Source organism: Anabrus simplex, chromosome 1, assembly GCF_040414725.1.
Source record: "Anabrus simplex isolate iqAnaSimp1 chromosome 1, ASM4041472v1, whole genome shotgun sequence".
Classification (NCBI taxonomy): domain Eukaryota; kingdom Metazoa; phylum Arthropoda; class Insecta; order Orthoptera; family Tettigoniidae; genus Anabrus; species Anabrus simplex.
The window spans coordinates 1,341,563,595-1,341,585,504 of NC_090265.1; the positions used below are offsets into that span (position 1 = coordinate 1,341,563,595).

At 39.8% G+C, this 21,910-nt stretch overlaps 1 protein-coding gene across 3 annotated transcripts in view; it reads right to left on the bottom strand.

Moving 5' to 3' along the window:
- htk (hat-trick) overlaps positions 1-21,910 on the bottom strand; it is a 564,009-nt gene that overhangs the window by 334,183 nt on the left and 207,916 nt on the right. For all 3 annotated transcript variants that reach the window (XM_067137785.2, XM_067137784.2, XM_067137786.2), the window contains exons 12-13: positions 17,969-18,122; positions 7,300-8,292 (exon numbers count right to left, since the gene is read on the bottom strand). In XM_067137785.2, coding sequence (XP_066993886.2) covers positions 7,300-8,292; positions 17,969-18,122 — 1,147 coding nt within the window. The remainder of the gene's footprint in view (positions 1-7,299; positions 8,293-17,968; positions 18,123-21,910) is intronic.

A 21,910-nucleotide genomic window follows, 5' to 3' on the forward strand; every position in this document is an offset into this window, starting at 1 on the left:
TTCACAACTTAAATACATGTTCTAGATTCATTCATTCTATTCCACTGCACCCCACAAATAAACAGATCATTTGTGGCGGCTGTCCCCAGATTATGGAATTCCCTGCCAGCTCAGGTCAGAGAAACTAGCTTTTTTTAAATCACGATAAGGTCACCTGCCAAGACTACCTGCTGAGAACAGCTGACTTAATGGTTGAAGCATTAATGTGTGTGTGCCTGAGGATTAGTAATTTTCAAAAGTTTTTAATATTAATTATCTTTAATATTAATTTAGTTGGTAATTTATATAAATTTATTTTCAGTTCTATTAATTTATGTAGTTTTAACTACATTAAGTATCTCAGTATTTTATTTAAGATTCTAATTAGTATGTGGTTAAGCCCTAACTTCGCCACTGTACAGAAGGCACTAATAAATAAATAAATAAATAAATAAATAAATAAATAAATAAATAAATAAATAAATATAGAATGTAAAGCGAATGGGTATATATATTTTGTTAGTTGGTAAAGAAAAATTTCACGTCACAACATATGCTAGGTAAGGTATACCTTGTCCCATTAGTTCCCCTCGCGGTTAGGGCCGCGCAGCTGTGAGCTTGCATACGGGAAATAATGGATTCGAACCCCACTGTCGACAGCCCTGAACATGACTCCATGTGGTTTCCCATTTTCACACCAAGCAAATGTTGGGGCTGTACCTTAATTAAGGCCACGGCCGCTTCCTTCCCACTCCCAGGCCTTTCCTATCCCACCGTCGCCATAAGACTTATTTGTGTCAGTGCGACGTAAAGCAAATTGTTAATCAGTTTCCCTCACAAGCCTGGGATACAGAATATAGTAGTATAAAGTTACAGTTTTGTGACGCTAATATTCGTATGTATAATTTTTATTAACGCATCATAACCAACGACACAGAGCTGTTGCCACTTCAACGCCGCTTTAAGGGCCACCGACCCAAGCCGGGATTTGAACCTGCGAACTCAGTCTCAGAAGGACAGCGACTCAACCAACTGAGCCACATGAAAAGGAGGCGTTTGTGATTATTGTTATAAATAGATGCTGTTAGTATTTTTACAAAGGTTTTATGAGGAGCATTTACTACGGTGTACGTTTTCCAACTGTACTAAATGCACGAAGCCGGACAGAAGAACTAGCTGGAAGCTAAAGAGCCTTGCAGGGGTGTCGCTCCCTTCTCTGTTCACTTTTCCAAACCAAACTCCATGGCGTAACAGCCCCGAAGCACCATCGCCTACCAAGCGACCGCTGCAGATTACGAGATGTCGTGTGGTCAGCACGACGAATCCTCTCCTCCGTTATTCTTGGCTTTCTAGACCGGGGCCACCATCTCACCGTCAGATAGCTCCTCAATTATAAACACGTGAGCCGGGCTGAGTGTACCTCAAACCAGCCCTCAGATCCAGGTAAAAATCCCTGGCCTGCCCGGGAATCGAACCCTGGGCCTCCGGTAAGAGGCAGGCACGCTACCCCTACACCGCAGGGCCGGCTGGTTACTTTTAGGTCTCCTTATTTTAGAATTTGACTTAAGGCATCTTGCATTCGATTCCTGACAGAGTTAAGAAAGTCATGGGATGGGGAAGACACAACCTTGTTTGTAGGTGCAGTAGGGTTTGCCTTGAGTCTCCCGTAATCGAAATATCTACGGCCTGGAAGGTAGTCACCTTCATGGGATGTAGTACCAAAGTGGTACCTGTTTTTAAGAAGACAAATTAAACGAAAATTCTACTTCCTCACAAACGAACGAACAATTTTACGAACAGTTTCAATAATGCAGCCAGTTTATGTTAAGAGTACAGAAGCTATGATTGTACATGGTAACAATCAAAACCATCAATTTCTACTGAAGATCCGTCACCGCACTCGGTAGGACCAGCATTTTTATATCCACCGGGCGAGTTGGCCGTGCTGTTAGGGGAGCACAGATGTGTGCTTGCATCCGGGAGATAGTGGGTTCAAATCCCACTGTCGGCAGCCCTAAAGATGGTTTTCCGTGGTTTCCCATTTTCACAGCAGGCAAATACTGGGGCTGTACCTTAATTAAGGCCACGGCCTCTTCCTAGCCACTCTTAGCCCTTTCCTTTCCCATTGTCGCCATAAGACCTACGGTGCGACATAAAGCAAATTCTAAATAAAAAATAATTTTTTTTCACAACCGCTTCCACGGAAAAGTTGTATCCATGCTACTGACCTCGACTTACCCACTGAAATTATTTTGTGGGTGCGCCACTGCATCCACTCACCATTTGAGGTACAAGGTAAGCCCGAAGAATGGTTGGATACTCAAAATACACCACCATAAATGACGAGGTTATGGCTCAAAAGTATAAAGAAAGGTAAGGGATGGGACCTAGTGTTTTAAGTAGAATCCATATCAATACAACGTGACTTCCAATTTTTAAAACGTTCCATGCATCGACTGCGATTCAAGCCTGGGCCGTCCTGATGAGAAGATAGAACCATTGGAACTGAGTTATCATGACCGCCAATTACAAAATATTTACCCGCACTTTTGATGGTGCAATTTGAGGTTCCAGTCAGTCGCCGGGCATTTGACAAAATATATAGGCCTACATATCGAACTAAGGCACACATCCACGATTGTCTTGTTACTGTTACAATTTTTAAAAACGTTTTCATAACTTCTCAGTGACGAAATGGCCCTCTTCAAAAAATTTACTTATATGGCACAAAATGGGGAAGTGACATGCAGCTCAAAATCCTGTCACAGTCTTCCCAACGCTGCAACTTAAACACAGCACATCTCTCAACCACGGTACAATCCGAGGATCCCTAGGACATTGTTGTTTCCTAGAACCGATGTGCAAAATCTGACACTATGTTGTAAGCTTGCAGCTGTTTGTGGCCGTGGCCTCAGTTATCTCGGTGGACACGTTCTGGCCCCCAACTGAGTAATCCCTTGGCAATTGCCCTTTTCCTGTCCGGCTCCATGGCTTAATGGTTAGCGTACTGGCCTTTGGACACAGGGGTCCCGGATTCGATTCCAGGCAGTGTCGGGAATTTTAAACTTCATTGATTAATTTCGCTGGCAGGGGGGCTGGGTGTGTGTGTCGTTTTCACCTTCATTTCATCCTCATTACGACGCGCAGGTTGCCTACGGGTGTCAAATCAAAAGACCTGCATCTGGCGAGCCGAACTTGCCCTCGACCCTCCGGCACTAAAAGCCATACGCTATTTCAGTTCTTCCCCCCCCCCTTTTCTTCATGTCTTGACATTTGCCAACACACGGTTACATTCCCAATACTGAGGGCTCTACGGGGAAATATTCCCGCGCATCACAATCCAAGTGTTTTCCTTTCATTCAAGCAGTACATATATGGAGAATTATGATTAGACCTACTGAGCCTTGCTAGTAGATTCTTTGTCGCTACGTTATTTTAACATTTCGGCGTAAGTTTTTAAGTTGTTCGTATCGTACGTAAAACAACGGCTGATCGTCGCTCTAGTTTCAAGAAATATTTTGCGGGGGGCCCGGCCCCACTGGGCACCCCCCCTTGGCTACGCCAGTGTAAGCAGGATTGGCAGATGAGGCACGGCGTTCAATTACATATATATACAGGTTTGGCGTTGAATGGGGTAAGGATGCTGTTCTACCAGGCTATCAGAGAAGCGGGTGATCACAACAGGGCATACCAACACCCAGACTACAAGCTTCTTCTTGAACCCAGTTTGTTAGGGTCAATACCTCCAACCCAAAAAAGAAAATCCTATCCTGTAATTGTGCAAAAAGCAAAGAAAAACAGACTACAAAGCTGCAATGAATGTGAGAAATACTTGTTTGCTTTACACATCCCTGACTACTTTCGAGTATGCTACACCTCAGAAAACTAATGAACATCATATTGGCCACCTACACCATTCCAGCATACAACAAGTTTGATTCCGCTATCTTTTACTCAGAAAAATTAGTTTAAGCATGTGTGAAATTGTTCATTTTTAACAGAAAAATTGAGATTCCAAAGCAAGTTCAGAGTTAAAAATTAAGATAGAAGTGACTTAACAGGAAATAGTAAGAATTAACTTACTTTTCACAGGTTATGATTTCTGTAAGTACAAAAGAACATTGTTTATCCGGCCCTCATTAATCCGGATCTCCCATTTATTCAGATCGAAAATAATAAATATCCTTTTTTACTTGTACAGTATTTCTTTTACGGGGTCGACTCTTCACGACTGTCTTATCCGCCTAGGATAGTTCAGGACAGGAACTGGAAGTAATTCGGCCATGGCCTATTAAAGGTACCGTCCCGGCATTCACCTGGAATTTCAGAACGGGAAACTAAAGAAAACTATTCCCAGGGTGGCCAAGGTGGGATTCGAACCCACGCTCTTCTGAATGCAACGCACTATTAACGTACCTCAGCACACAGAGGTACGCCACTTGTAAACATTTTTAGTCACTTCGTCAATCACATTTTTAACGAGAGTTCTGCTGACATGAAGGCTATGGCACTTATCTGCTACTGCAGACGTTATCTCGGGTTCGCATTATTGCTCAATAATGACCCGTTGTGCAACTGCTTAAGACGACGAAAGAGGAAGGGATTGAGTCATCATATCCAGTAGTCTGTGAGTGACCACATCAGTAGCTGAAGGTTAACACTACGTTGTACAGTTACACTAATTTCCTGTTCAGAATCATGTTGTTTGAGTGACTGTGAAATTGCTTCAAAACGGAAGAAAGTGTTGTTTACATGGAAAAAAGTTTGAAGAAGTCTAGACAAAGGAGAACTTTAGAAAAATATTGCTGTGTACTATGGCCTAGGGACTTCAACGGTGTCTGATAGGAAGAAAAACCGAAAAGAAATTGAAGACTTCTAATTTAAAAGGACGACTAAAGATAGTTTAGAGAATTGTGCCACAGTAAAGAAAGATAAAAATGAAACTCTACATGATGCATTATTCATGTGGTATAGTGGAAAAAAAAAAAAAGCATGGTGTTCCGATTTCAGGGCCAATTTTACAAGAAAAGACACTTAAACATCAAGCTAGGAAATGGAGATCCTAACTTCACAGCTAGTCAGGGTTGGTTAGAAAGGTGGAAAGCTCGTCATGGCATAAGCCAGCTTTCAGTGACTGGTGAAAGTTTTCAGGGGATAAAGTTGCTGCTGACAGTTTCATACAGGATTTTCAGGACATTAATTGCTCTGATAACTCCTGATCAGACATGTAATGCTGATGAAACGGGGCTGTTTTATCGCATGCTACCAAGTAAGACACTAGCATCTAAATTAGATGAATCGGCAAGGGGTTATAAAAGAAGTTCGCATTACAATTATGGTATGCGCCAATGCATCTGGAGGACATATAAATTTTGCCTCCTGTTAATAGGCAAATAAAACAATCCTTGTGCTCTTAAAAATGTGAAACGATCTGCATTGTCGGTTTCTTACACATCCCAAAAGAATGCATGGATGGACAGTGAAAGTTCCAAAGACTGGTTCCAAGAAGACTTTGTGCTAAATGTAAAAAGGTTTTTAATGAAACAAGGTTTGCCACTGAAGGCTATTTTGCTCATTGACAGTGTGCGCTGTCATATCCGGGAGTGGAAGAGTTGGTCAGTAGTAATATCAGAGTGAAATTTCTGCCACCTAATGTAACAGCTCTATTGCAACCAATGGACCAAGGTGTATTGGAAAATATCAAGCGGTTATACAGGAGGCAGCTGCTCAGCAAACTGATTGAAAAAGAGGGGAAATATGGTGTAATTTTGGTATTGAAATCGAAATATAAAGGACATTATTTATATGATCACATCTGCATTGGATCAAGTTAGTGAAATGACAATTAAGAAGTCTTGGAAACATCTGTGGTGTTCTATCTGTGCATCTACCACCGAGGTTTGCGAAGTTGTGGACTCTTCTAGTTCCTTGACACATTTGCACTCATTCCCAGATACTCGGACGTAGAGGAGAACAACGTAAATGACTGGTTAAAAAATGACTGTAATTCATGCTATGGCATAATGACAGATGAAAACATTATTGCCTCTTGTTCCTCGGCATGTAATGACGAGTGATAAATGAAACCGGCGCTCCATCAGAAGAAACAATGACTCCTGGGGAGGCAACAATGCAGCTAGACAAACTGATGGCATACCTAGAATCCCAGACTGAAACCACACAGGCAGAACTGATGTTAGTAAAAAGTCTTCATGATTGTGCTACGCCCAAACGCTATACAAATGTGAAACAGAAAAAACTCTCACGTTATTTTAGTGCAAAAAACAGAGTCGTAAATGTAAGAAAAGTGTTCTTATAGTTTTTTGTACAATTGAAAAAAGGTATTAATGTACAAATTATTTATTTCTTTATTTATTTATTTACAGAGTTTATGCCCACATTGGAGCACTTAAATCAGACTACAACAAATTTGTCTTCCTTTTCTTCTCCCAAAAAGTCTCGAGTCTGGTTGACCTGGCTGCCCTCTCTGCATCCGTTATAACATATTGTTTCCTCTGTACAGTGGTCAGAGGAAGCCTGATGCAAATTATGTTAATAGATTATATAACATGTACTGGATTGTTTTCTTTAGTTTTCCAGATTATCAGGATTTTTGATAATCAGGAACAGTTCTGGCCCACTTAATCCGGAAAAAGAATTTCTTGTGTATGTTATATTTCCTCAAATAATTGAAATTTACAAAATTATTTCTTAATCATCTTTGAATTCAAGAAAGCTATGCCCAAAGGGTGACTGGATACTCAACAGCTCCACAATAAGATGTTATAAAAAGCCTATTTAAGTTGCTAATTAGGCGTACTAGGCAAATTAATTCAAGCAGGTTCTGTACTGGTACTGCATTTCTCCGCAAGTCAGAATATACTGCCAAGCACACTGAAATGTGCACTCACTCACTCACTCTCTGAGCAACATGTTCGCACCATTCATAATAGGAACTGGCGGACATGCCAATGATGAGATCAAAACAAGTCGATGAAAGTCATAAATCTGTTCCAGCCCATACTGGAGGACATAATGGCAAGTAAGATCATTTCAATGATTAGTCCTGTTCTGAAGGTATGTGAAGCAACTTAATGTGTGAAAAATTCCAATACATTTATAAATACTACATAAACCATAATTGTAGGAAAAATGCCCCTTAAATGGATATTATAAAGAATAATGTTACCATTCTCTAAGTTTAATTACTAGCACACAATAAAAATTTGAATTAAGGATACTCAAACATTTTACATCTCAGTATCATTTTAATTTTAGACAGAAAGGCAAGTATTATGACAGAATTAAAGCAACTCTTACCTTTTCATCTTCATCAGTCTTCTTGTCCACTTTCTTCTCTGATTCTTCTACATCCTCCTCAGAAATTTTAGCACCTACTTCCTTCTTCTCTTCAACAGTGTTTACAGCTTCAGGGCTAGTTTTCTCATCAGTTTTACCTATGTCACAAATGGTTTCCATGGGTTCTTCCATTGGTACCTTCAGATCCTTAGCCTTTCCCTTGCTTTTCACTTCAGCAACAACCACAACTTCACATTCATCAGGTGCAGCTACCTCGATTACCTCCTTATCTTTCTCCTTCACTTTCTCGTCTTCTTTCACTTCACTTACTTGCTTTTCTTCTTTTTTAACAGAGTTCTCTTGAATGTTTTCAAATGTATCTAGTGCCTCATTCTTCACTTTAACCTTATCCTGTTTAGGTTCTTCCTTAATAGGCTGTTCTTTCTCCTCCTTTAATTTGTTTTTCATCTTTAAAACTGGCTCTTTTGTTTTAGGAGATGCATCCTTTCCTTTAGAAACTTGATCTTTTACTTTTGAAACAGGCTCCCTTGCTTTAGAAACAGTCTCCTTGGGTTTTACAGTAGATTCCCTTATTTTCAGACTTTGATCTTTGGTTTTTGTGAGCTGTTCCTTGGCTTTGGATACTTGTTCTTTACCTTTGGCACCCTGCTCCTTTGCTTTTTGCACAGTTTCTTTACCTTTAGCAACTTGCTCTTTTGATTTAGTAGCTATTTCTTTCAGTTTAGAGGCAGCTTCTTTAGATTTAGGAGTCTGTTCCTTTACTTTTGCAGTAACTTCCTTTCCTTTCAACGGCGGCTGCTCCTTTAATTTTGCACCTTGTTCTTTCACTTTCAAAATCTGTTCTTTTATTTTTGACACAGACTCCTTGTCTTTCTTTTCTTCACTGGGTTTCTCTTCCTCCTTTTTTTCTTCTTTTGTAACATTTTTCCCTGTAGCCTCATTAGACTTTTCAGTTGTTGCCATAATTCCAGATCCAGATGAGGCGGCTTTCTCCTAAAACACACAATTTCAAAATGCAAAAATCTGCCATTATGGAACAAGTTAATCAAATAACTTTGTGCTAAATGTAAAAAGGTTTTTAATGAAACAAGGTTTGCCACTGAAGGCAGGCAGGCAGGCAGGCAGGCAGGCAGGCAGGCAGGCAGGGAGGCGCGCACGCGCACGCACACACACACACACACACACACACACACACACACACACACACACACACACACACACACACACACACACACACACACACACACACACACACACACACACACACACACACACACACACACACACACACACACACACACACACACACACACACACACACACACACACACACACACACACACACACACACACACACACACACACACACACACACACACACACACACACACACACACACACACACACACACACAAAATCATTAAAGACTATGCCTTTCAGTCTGCAAGCCTCTGAATTTACTAAACGTCGCCACAATCCTCTATCTGCAACTATTGCTGTGGCCTCATTTAGTTCTATACCTCTTATCCTTAAATCGTTAGAAACCGAGTCTAACCATCGTCGTCTTGGTCTCCCTCTACTTCTCTTACCCTCCATAATAGAGTCCATTATTCTCCTAGGTAACCTATCCTCCTCCATTCACCTCACATGGCCCCACCATCGAAGCCGGTTTATGCGTACAGCTTCATCCATGGAGTTCATTCTTAACTTAGCCTTTACCTGCTCATTCCGAGTACCCTCCTGTCATTGTTCCCACCTGTTTGTACCAGCAAACATTCTCGCTACTTTCATGTCTGTAACTTCTAACTTATGAATAAGATATCCTGAGTCTACCCAGCTTTCGCTCCCGTAAAGCAAAGTTGGTCTGAAAACAGACCGATGCAAAGATAGTTTCGTCTGGGAGCCGACTTCCTTCTTACAGAATACTGATGATCGCAACTGCAAGCTCGCTGCATTAGTTTTACTACACCTTGATTCAATCTCGCTTACAATATTACCATCCTGGGAGAACACACAACCTAAATGCCTGAAAGTACCGACCTGTTTTAGCTTTGTATCTCCAATCTGACATTCAATGTTGTTGAATTTCTTACCTACTGACATCAATTTAGTCTTCAAAAGGCTAATTTTCATACCATACTCATTGCACCTATTTTCAAGTTCCAAGATATTAGACTGCAGGCTTTCAGCACAATCTGCCATTAAGACCAAGTCGTCAGCATAGGCTAGATTGCTTACAACATTTCCACCAAACTGAATCCTTACCCCCATTTTATACCTTTCAGCAGATGATCCATGTAAATTCCAAACAGCAAAGGTGAAAGATCACAGATTTATCTAATCCCTGTAAGTACCCTGAACCAAGAACTCATTTTACCATCAATTCTCACTGAAGCCCTTTGATTGATTTCAATAATCTACCTTTAATTCCATTTACAGTGGAACCTTGGATTGCGAGGATAATTCGTTCCGGCAACATGCTTGTAATCCAAAGCGCTCATATATCAAAGCAAGTTTTCCCATAAGAAATAATTGAAACACAGATGATTCGTCCACAACACAAAAATATTTATTCGCATACCATCTCTAAAACAATATATAACGTAAAACAAATTATAAAGTGCAATTTTCCTTATAATAGAATCATTGTTGGTGTAAAGGAGACGAGAGATGACATGAGAAGAGTTACTGTGTAGCACAAATGTCACTAACGGAATCACTGCTATCTGTTGGCTCACTGGAATTGGTTTCTTTTTGTGAAACTTTAATGAGGAACCTGTCCAATGACTGTTGCTTTTGCCTCTTTTTGAGGATTTCACAAAAATGTGACATTGCAATGTCACTGAACTGATGCATCGCTCGTACTGCTACAGCCTTATTCGGGTAGTGATTTTCTACAAAATTTTGCACCGTTTCCCACATTTTGCACTTTTCCCGAATGAAGTGAGAGATTCCACTGACTTTTCCTCCTACTCTTCCCTGGACGAAATCTCCATAACCAACTCCCGTTGTTCGCGATGCAGGTCCATCAGTTCATTGGTGGTCAGTTCCTGACTATGTTCTTCCACCAGCTCTTGAATGTCCACATCATTCACCTCCAGCTCCAAAGTCTTCCCTATGGACACAATTTCATCGACAATCGGCGGTTCACTGTCACCAACAATCCCCTCAACGTCGCGTCCAAGAACAGTCAGGCTTCGGTCTTCCCCAAGCGGAAGTAAGAGTTCTCTTGGTGACTCCATCCCGGATTTTATCGATGATCTTCAGGCAGTTCACGATGGGGAAATTATTTCTCCCAAACTCTCAGAGAATAAGGTTTGTTCCTTCGGTCACTTCGAAGCATCGCTGAAATAGTACTTTGGTGTGTAGCTTTTTGAAGTTCAAAATGACTAGCTGATCCATATGCTGGAGTAGTGTTGGGAGGAAGGAACTTAACCTTAACGAACTTGAATTCCTCCAGTAAGTCATCCTCAAGGCCTCAAGGAGGATGAGCAGGAGCATTGTCCATAAGCAGCAAGACTTTTAACGGCAGATTATTTCCTGAAAGGTATTTTTTCACTACAGGACCAAAGAGCTCGTTCATCCATTCAACAAACGAACAGAGGAGGGGAAAACGTAGGCACATGTGACGCTCGTATTGCGAAACATCACCCGCTTATCAAGTTACAATTTATTTAAAATACTTGCTAGTCTTGCAAAACACTTGTAGACCAAGTTACTCGCATTCCGAGGTTTCACTGTATTTATTTATTTATTTATTTCGTATGGCAAAACAAGGATACATTATAAATACATATAAATACATATAAATACATATTTCTTACGTAAGTATGTAATTTACAGGTCAGCATTCAAAACTTAATGTCCAGACTTTTCAGCCAGTCCACTAGTACTAGATGGCAACTACTCTTCAAAGGCCTCTTTCAAGGCCGAAATTAACTATGTTATGCCATAACGTAGAAGGTCTATCACCATCTAAAGAGGAACTATTGAGTCAACTCTGTCAAGCTAAAAACTGTGACATGCTTTGTATTCAGGAAACGCACAGAAGTGAAAATCAACAACATCCTAAAATTGCTGGTTTACGACTTGTGGCCGAGAGACCACACAGCCAGTACGGAAGTGCAATATTTGTTTGTCCTGACATTCACATCTTGTCAACATCTGTAGCAGATCACAATAACATTTAAATAATAACAGTTGAGCTTAGTAATTGCACTATCTCAACAGTGTACAAACCACCAAGTACTGATTTTTCCTTTATGCCCCCTGATAACTTTTGCAAGCTAACTATGAAATTTGTAGACGGTGATTTCAACAGTCATAGTACAGTTTGGGGTTATGCACATGATGATGGAAATGGGGATGCTGTATTGCTATGGGCTGATAATTTTCAACTTAACCTTATACATGACAGTAAGCTTCCACCAAGTTTCAACAGTAGTCGATGGAAACATGGTTACAATCCAGACCTTATTTTCGCCAGTGAACATGTATCTCAGCAGTGTATAAAATCAGTCTGTTCTCCTCTACCCAACTCTCAACATCGCCCTATTAGGTGCCAAATAACCACTAACACGACCGATTACAGTACCTTTTCGAAGAAGGTTCAACTTCAAAAAGGCCAATTGAGAAAAATTTAGCAATACACTTAACAGCTTTATAAGGGAGATTCCTCCAGAACCAGAATATTACAACACTTTTGTTGATGCAGTATCGAGAGCCTCACGTTTATCAATACCCAGAGGTTGCAGAACACATTTCTACCAAGGTTTAACTGCTGATGCAAAAGTCTACCTAGAGAAGTACCTTGCCCTCTTCGAAGTAAACCCTTTCAGCAAAGAGACAATTTCAGCCGGACATGACTTACTCTCTTCAATCTCAGAAAATAAACGGAAATCTTGGTTGAAACTGATGGAGGAAATAGATTTCTCAGTTAATAGTCAAATGGCTTGGAAGCTTCTGAAAAAACTGAACAGTGACCCTACTAAATGCTCAGTCCATGCTAATCATATGCTTCACAGTTGCTTAATAATGGCAAATCACAATCAGCTATTAGGAAATCAGAGTCAAAAATTGTGACTGGGGAATCTGAGGCTATCAGTACTTTAGCCAGACCATTTAATCTCACTGAATTAGAAACTGGTATTACAATGTGCAAAAGTGGTAAAGCTGCAGGTTTGGACGATATCTGCACTGAGCACATAAAGCACTTTGGTTCTGGAACAAAATTGTGGCTCGTGGATTTATTCAACAAATGCCTAGCATCATACAACATCCCAAAGATTTGGCGGAAGGCACGGGTCATTGCAATCCTAAAACCAGGCAAAAACCCTGAAGATCCAAAAAGTTATAGACCAATATCTCTTCTATGCCACTTGTATAAAATCATGGAACGAATGATTTTGAATCACCTTACTGAAGTTATTGACCCACTTCTTATGCCACAGCAGTCACCATTTAGACCTGGAAGAAATTTCACCTCCCAGATTTTGCATCTAACTCAGCTAACTCAGCACATTGAAGATTTTTTTTTTTTTTTAATTAAATAAAGTCACAGGCGTAGCATTTGCTGATCTCACAGCGGCGTATGACACGGTAAACCATAGACTCCTGTTAAACAAATTTCACAATCTTACTAAAGATCTTGAGTTTAACATGACTGGTAGATACACATCTTCATAACCGCCGATTCTTTGTTGAATTTCAGGGTTGGTGAAGTCGTTGGCAAACTAAAAAAGAACGGCCTGCCTCAAGGAAGTGTACTGGAACCTTTGCTATTTAATATACACACAAATGATCAGCCACAGCCTCAAGACACCAAGAGTTTCAATCTATGCTGATGACCTTGCTCTCGCTGTCCAGTCAGATAGTTTTTGAACGATAGAATGCACTCTGAAAGCTGCCCTAGAAGAACTCTGCAACTACTATGATCAAAACCAACTTGTGCCAAACCCGAGCAAAACCGAAGTTTGTGCATTCCATTTACAACATCGACAAGCCAACAGAAAACTTGTTGTGACATGAAATGGAACTATGCTAGACCACTGCTTCCATCCCAAATACTTGGGCATCACTCTCGATCGCAGTCTCACCTTCAAGGTGCACTGTATGAATGTAAAACAGAATGTATCTTCCAGGAACGCATTACTTAGAGAACTTGTTGGATCTACATGGGGCACACATCCACGAACTGTTAGAACTACTGCACTAGCCTTATGTTACTGCGCTGGTGAATATGCCCGCCCACTGTGGTACAAATCTGCCCACGCAAAACAGATTGATGTGGCACTCAATGAAAGTTGTAGAATAATTACTGGTGTCCTGAAGCCAACTCCTCTCGAGAAAATCAATTACCTTGCCGGTATTGCTCCTTGTGATGTCAGGAGAGAGGTTGCTGCTAATAACAAAAGGCTTAAAACAAATCTAATGCCTTCACATCCACTCTTTGGATACCATCCTGCCCAACGAAGACTGAAGTCGAGGAAAGCCTTTTTAACATCTTCAGAACACCTGGAAGGATCATCGGACAGTCAGGATTACCAAATGGAAACAAAAGACTCCTGGCCTCTCGAAATGGATGGAACCACGGGAAGTATTTCCTCCCGGTCACACCGAGGACTGGTTGACTTAGAGGTCCTTAAACAGACTTAGATCTGGAGTGAGTAGAACCAGAGCGAATCTACAAAAATGGAACTTCCCCATTGATATGGCCTTTTCTGACTGTGGTGAACTTCAGACAACCAAACAGCTGCTATGCTGCCCCCTATGTCCATCAAACTGCACAATGGAAAACTTGGTGCTGGCCAATCCAAATGCCCTTGAAGTGGCCAAATTTTGGGCCAAATCAGTGTGACATCTGTATGACATATATTGTTGAAGACCTTTTACTTGTATATATCTGTAGGCCTATATATAGTTTGTTTCTTTTAAATGTAGTATTATTCTAATGTACTTCTGATTCGAATAAAGAAAGAAAGCCAGTCCACTGCTTCTATAGAGGCACTATGTAATTGACCAGATCCATTGAATCTTCTTTTTGGGCAGTCCATAACAACGTGCTGGATGGTTTGAGGCACATTATCACATTCATAGAGTGAGTCTTTCAGTATTTCCCCACTTGTGAAGCCAGAATTTACACCTTCCCTGGTTTGTCCTGATTCTGTTTGGAGATGTCTATTCCCTTCTCGGTAAGTTGAAACCAGGAGGAGCTCTACAAGGAAGGTGAATTAAACCCAGGTGGTCAGGATTTGAAGAGGTCCATTCTTCATGCCTTATCGTATCAGCATCAAAAATTTGTTTCCAGGAGCTTCTCGCCTAACTTCCATGATGGGATTCTGGACTTTAATCTCTTCGATTTCTTAGGGTTGCAGTCCTGATGTAAGGGCAGTTGAGGATTACTGCGACATTTCTGCCATTCTCCATAGTCACCCAGTATAGCGAACATCTTTTTCCTCGGTACCTTGTCATATGCTTTCTCTAGATCTACGAAACAAACATAACTGCCTATTCCTCTCGTAGCATTTTTCAATTACCCAGCGCATACTGAAAATCTGATCCTGACAGCCCCTCTGTGGTCTGAAACCACACTGGCTTTCATCCAACCTCCTCTCAACTACTGATCGCACCTGCCCTTCCAAGATACCAGTGAATATTTTGCCTGGTATACTAATCAATGAGATACCTCGGATAGTTGTTGCAATCCTTCCTGTTCCCTTGCTTATAGATAGGTGCAATTACTGCTTTTGTCCAATCTAAAGGTACCTTACCAACACTCCATGTTAATTTTACTAATCGATGAAGCCACTTCATCCCTGCCATCCCATTGTACTTCACCATTTCAGGTCTAATTTCATCTATTCCTGCTGCTTTATGACAATGGAGTTTATCATCCTTTTCACTTCCTCAAGCGTAATTTCACCAACATCATTTTCCTCCTCCCCATGAGCTTGGCTGTTTGTAACACCACCAGGAAGATTTCCTTTTACGTGGAGAAGATGTTCAAAATATTCCCTCCACCTCTCCAGTGATTCCCTGGGATTTATTATGAGTTCACCTGAATTACTCAAAACACTGTTCATTTCCTTTTTCCCTCCCTTCCTAAGATTCTATATTAATGTCCAGAAATATTTCCCAGCTGCATGACCTAGCCTTTCCAGGTTATTTCCAAAATCTTCCCACGACTTCTTTTTAGATTAAACAACTATTTGTTTCGCTCTGTTTCTTTCATCTAAGTACAACTCCCTGTCTGCCTCGGCCCTTGTTTGGAGCCATTTCTGAAAAGCCTTCTTTTTACGTTTACAAGCTGTTCTCACTTCATTCCACCAAGATGTTTTCCTTTTCCCATCTTTACACACAGTTGTTACGAGGCATTCCCTTGCTGTTTCTATTACAGCATCGCTGTATGCCACCCATTATCTTTCTATATCATGAACCTGCTTACTGTCTACTGTTTGAAACTTTTCACTAATCATATCTTTGTACTTCTGTCTAAATTCCTCGTCTTGAGAATTTTCTACCTTATTCGTTTGTAGACATATTTCACTTTCTCTACCCTAGGCCTAGAGACACTTAGTTCACTACAGATCAGATAGTGGTCTGTATCATCGAAAAATCCCCGGAAAACTCATACATTCCTAACAGATTTCCTGAATTCGAAGTCGGTTAAGATATAGTCTATTATGGATCTGGTGCCCCTAGCCTCCCATATGTAGCGGTGAATAGCCTTATGCTTGAAGAATGTATTCGTAACAGCTAAACCCATACTAGCACAGAAGTCTAACAAACGCTTCCCATTCCCATTAGCCTCCATATCTTCCCCACATTTACCAATCACCCTTTCTTATCCTCCAGTTCTATTTCAAACTCTTGCATTGAAATCGCCCATTAGCACTAGTCTATCCTTGCTGTTGACCCTGACCATGATGTCACTCAATGCTTCATAAAACTTGTCAACTTCATCCTCATCTGCACCCTCACATGATGAATACACTGCGACAATTCTTGTCCTAATTCCTCCAACTGACAAATCTACCCATATCATTCGCTCATTTATGTGCCTAACAGAAAGTATGTTGCGTGAAATGGTATTCCTGATAAACAACCCTACCCCATACTCTGCCCTTCCCTTTTTAACACCTGTCAAGTAGACTATATAATCTCTCTCTTGCTCGTTATCTCCCCTTACCCGTACATCACTTACTCCTAGCACATCCAGATGCATCCTCTTTGCTGACTCAGCCAGTTCTACTTTCTTTCTTGCATAAGCCCCATTAATATTGATAGCTCCCAATCAAATTCAATTTCATTCGCCGAGCTGTTTCCAAGGAGTCCCTCGCCTGTCAAAATGGGAGTGGGACTCCGTTACTCCCATAGGTCCGAGGCTTGCTTGAAATGTTCTGAGCTCGGTAAATTCATGAAGCAGGATGCTACCCTACTTACACATAGTCCAAGTGAGGATATCTCCTGTAACGGGTTATGGACCACAGGTGGATTGTACAGTCCTAGCCACCTGAGCAAAAGGAGGGCCACGACTCAGAATATGTCCGAGATGCCCACTCCCATTCCATAGCAACTGGTATCCCGACTCTCGGGACCACTTACTAGGCCACTCAGTCGTTGTCCATGGTTCACGAACTACGATGTGACTACAGTAACCCACACCAGTAATAATAATATGAGAACATTAACAAAATAACATAATTAACAGGAATTACAACATATCTTAATTACCATTCAATGAAGATGTTACGAGGCAAAAATATTACAGGACAGGGCATGAAAGAGTGACCGACCCACATAGCTGTATCAATAAGAACCAAGAACGTGGGTATATCCTTTATTTCTATCGTGTATACTGTACATGGTTTAAGAAGTAGCTCAGCCATGAGATTACAAGGTACAGTTAGAATGGGAAAGGGAAAACCCACAGAAAGATAAGGGCACTTACTAGAGACATGATACTACTGCCAAGAGAAAGCTAGGACAGTGGCCACAGGTAATTTGTAGCCAACCACTCTTGGAAATAAACTGAAGAAATATAGGCAAAACCAAAGCTCTCAAAGGGTATGGGAACTAGAAAAATCAGATAATATATCACAGGAAATACTGTGATAAGCTACCCAAATTTAAGGTGTTAATATCATGAGAAAAGATTTAAAACGATGAAGTGATACTAGAATATATACTGCAGATAAAACAAGTGACAATATAAAAGAAAGACTTCTTGGTGTACTAAAACTTGAATAAGAAAAGATGAAAGCATGCAAAGAGTGGTACAAGGAAAATCAGAAGGCTGTGAGAAGAAATTAATGATGAAAGAACGAAGTCAGTTTTATACTGGCTTGCGATTTCATAGAATCATTTCAATACAAGAAGTTGCCCTGGCCTGAATGGTGTTATGAAGACATGATTAGTCCAAGCAAGGAACATCTTCCTTAAGAAAATAAATCTGCCTGAACTAAATGCTAATTCTCTCCACACTTAAGGATTGTAAAATTTAACAATTTTTTCCATTAAAAAAATTGTGGAGGATAAGGAAAAATACAATGATAGACAATCGTAGTAGTGGTATTAGTAGTAGTAGTAGTAGTAGTATTATATTTATTATACAAGACAGCAGAAATGAAGATCCTTGAAGAGAAAAAAAAAAAACGGTTGAAATGCATACCTTATCTTTATCCTTCTGGGTACTAATTGGAGTAGCACGATCTCGATCTCTGATCAAACTACGCCCAGCACGATGGCGGGAACGGTTTCCTCTTGGATGATTGACCATTGTACAGCCCAACTTACGATAGAAATCTTCAAAACTATGAAGAAATCTATAAATGGAAAATTAATAAAATTGTTACAGCAGTAAGAGGCATTTAAAAAAAAATTAAAAACTAAAGACATTTTAGACCTAGACTAAGTGAAATAGAGCACTTTTCAGCATTAACTATAAATCAGACATCTATCATATACAGCTTAACACTTTTTTCTCTCTCCCTCTTTGAAATAGCTTCTGGAAAGAGATTCTTCTAAAGATTTGAAACACAAAGCTACAATCATAGAAATGGAAGGACTTCAACTATATTGCACACACTAATATGAAAGCAAATACCACCACCACCACCACCACCACCACCACCACCACCACAGGAGAATTTATATAATTACATCATTGATGAATGAATACCAATATAACAATTTTCATTTAGTTAGCCTCAATTTAAAGAACTATTATATCACAATTTATAATATCAATGAACAAATAGTTCTTAATGGTACACTAGGAAACCACCACCATACAAAACAGTCAACAATACAGTAAGATGATTCCAAATGAGATCCATTTCTTAAACACACTCAAGATCTTAGAATATTTTTTTCTTTTATCTTCTTTCCTAAATTCTTATATGCTAGTCTATATAAGGGAATTTCATCTGTATCATTTTCATTCAAACTCTAATCAAAATTATTTCTGTGCAGGATGCATTCTTTTTTCAAAATGTTCATGAATTTACCTTCTTGGGCTGAATGTACTAATTCCGTATCACAAATTTTCAGAAAGCCTACTCAGACAATGAGAAACTACTCTAGTTATCCAAGTCAAAACAAAAAGGCAACATTTTACAGATTAATGAATAGTGCAATGAATATATAAATGTCTAAAAAAAAGAATTATGATAAAGATATAAATATAATCCACCAGATTGCTCATAGCAACGGATACATACATTATCATTGAAGACCGTTATGCCTTTCAGCGTTCAGTCAGCAAGCCTCTGTGAATTTACTAACCGTTGCCACAATCCTCTATTTGCAACTAGTGCTGTGGCCTCATTTAGTTCTATACCTCTTCTCTTTAAATAGTTAGAAAATGAGTCTAACCATCATCGTCTTGGTCTCCCTCTACTTCTCTTACTCTCCACAACAGAGTCCATTATTCTCCTAGGTAACCTATCCTCCTCCATTCGCTTCACATGACCCCACCACCAAAGCAAGTTTATGCGTACAGCTTCATCCAACGAGTTCATTCCAAACTTAGCCGTTACCTCATCATTCCTAGTACCCTCCTCCCATTGTTCCCACCTGTTTGTACCAGCAAACATTCTCGCTACTTTCATGTCTGTAACTTCTAACTTATGAATAAGATATCCTGAATCTACCCAGCTTTCGCTCCCGTAAAGCAAAGTTGGTCTGAAAACAGCCGGATGTAAAGATAATTTAGTTTGGGAGCTGACCTCCTCCTTACAGAATGCTGTTTATCACAACTGCGAGCTCACTGCATTAACTTTACTACACCTTCATTCAATCTCACTATTACCATCCTGGGAGAACATACAACCTAAATACTTGAAATTATCTACTTGTTCCAGCTTTGTATCACCAATCTGACATTCAATTCTGCTGAATTTCTCACCTACTGACATCAATTTAGTCTTCAAGAGGCTAATTTTCATACCATACTCATTGCACCTACTTCCAAGTTCCAAGATATTAGACTGCAGGCTTTCGGCACAATCTGCCATTAAGACGAAGTCGTCAGCATAGGCCAGACTGCTTACTACATTTCCACCTAACTGACTCCCTGCCACTTTATACCTTTCAGCAGAGGATTCATGTAAACTACAAACAGCAAAGGTGAAATATTACAGCCTAGTCTAACCCCTCTAAGTACCTGAACCAAGAAATCATTGTGGTACAAATGTCTCAAATAAAATAATTTCAAAAAGAAATGAATCCATGTACTCTTAAACACATCACAAGGTCAGACGATGGGAGGACTAAATTTTTTGTAAGTATTCCTGAAACACCACTGTATGCACAGAAAGGATATATACTGTATGTCTATGTTCCCCAATTTCCAATCGCTACAGTTCTTTTGTGGTCAACACCCGCGCACGTTTGTAAGGACCTTGCGCAGCATTTTCACTCACTTTCTCCAATAGTCTTCGCACTGTAATAACTTTCACTGTTGCTGTCACTACAACTCAGATTAATTTTCCAAAACTTAATTATTGCCATAATCGCCATCTAAAACATTGTCTGCAAGACTCAAACTCTCATTATCGCAATGCCGGTTCTACTGCATAATGGATACTGAATATCGATGAAAATCTGTTGTTCAACAATACCATGTCACAGAAATACAGACAGCATTGTTTACCAACAGCACATGTCTAGTTCCTTGCAGTGGGAATTGTGCGAATTTATACTGAAAAGGGAATCTAATATACAAAGATAAATGAGACACTGTGTCATTGTGAGCTGAGTTCATCAATTGATCCACGCGCCAAAACACCGGGTGCAACCACACCTCGTCAAATGATGCAAATAGCTTAGAAGAATGACAAAGTTGAAAAATAAACCTAAAACATCTTTATTCAAAGATCGAAAGCAGAAAAAGAACTCTGCAGTTTTGACTTCTAGAAATAAGCACTCATCAACTGGCTGAAATTTTCAAAAACACGTTCATGAATATCGATACAGAAATAATAATAGTAATAATTAGGGGCCTTATTTCTTGGTGAAATAAAACTGTTGATTTCGATGTTAAAACTGACACTATTTTGGTAGGTATTTCGTGAAATAAATTGTTATACTGATCGAAGTTTCCTGCGAAATCTTCCTTGTAGTAGCATATGGGGTAAATGTAACTAACTTTGTGATAATGGGTTTTAAAGTAAACTCTTAGAATGTACCATTGTTATTAAATCTTAGCAAAACCAAATTATCGAATTGTTATAGAAATAAATATATAAATCACTGATACTTCGAAATGAAGTTAGGTGATCTGCCATGTGATATACATTCATACATAGCCTTCATTTTTAGACATTGAATTACTTGTCTCCAAAGTACAAACTAAGCATGGTTTCAACATTCTCAGGATGCAGAATTGTGCAACAGTCAGAAAGTGTCTTTGTCTAAGCAGAGAAGCTCCTCTCGCTCACCACATTAGACGTCTGAAAACATAATGCTTGCTAACACTTGGGTGCAAATTCACTGTGGTCTTTTATAAAAACCTCTTAAAACTTTGCTAACACTGTCTTCTTTAACTTCCTCAACCAGATGTGCTTTCATTGCATTTTGCAAAGTCATATAGCTCTGGAAGATGTTCATGGATATACTCTTTTTCCCCGGTCGGGGATGAGTAGCTTGGATGGTTAATGCGCTGGCTTTCTGACGCCAATTTGGCAGGTTTGATCCTGGCTCAGTCTGGTGGTATTTGAAGGAGTTCAAATACGTCAGCCTCACGTCAATAGTTTACTGGCACATAAAAGAACTCCTGCGGGACAACATTCCGGTATCTTGGCATCTCCGGAAAACGTAAAAGTGGTTAGTGGGACATAAAAACAATAACATTATTACAACTCAAACAGGCGATTTATTTACAAACGGCCTACCAATACAGTCAGTCATATTTTACAGTAAAGACAGTATTATTTATCTTTCCTTTTATATTTATTCTCTTCCTTATTCCAGGATTATTCCATTTTTCTAGAGGCATGTTGGCTTGGATGAATGCTTTTTTTGTGTCTATTACAAATTGCTCTCTATAACTTTTTAAACACCTTTACGATCTGCGAAGTATCGCCGATTGTTATTTGCCGCTTAGAATTAT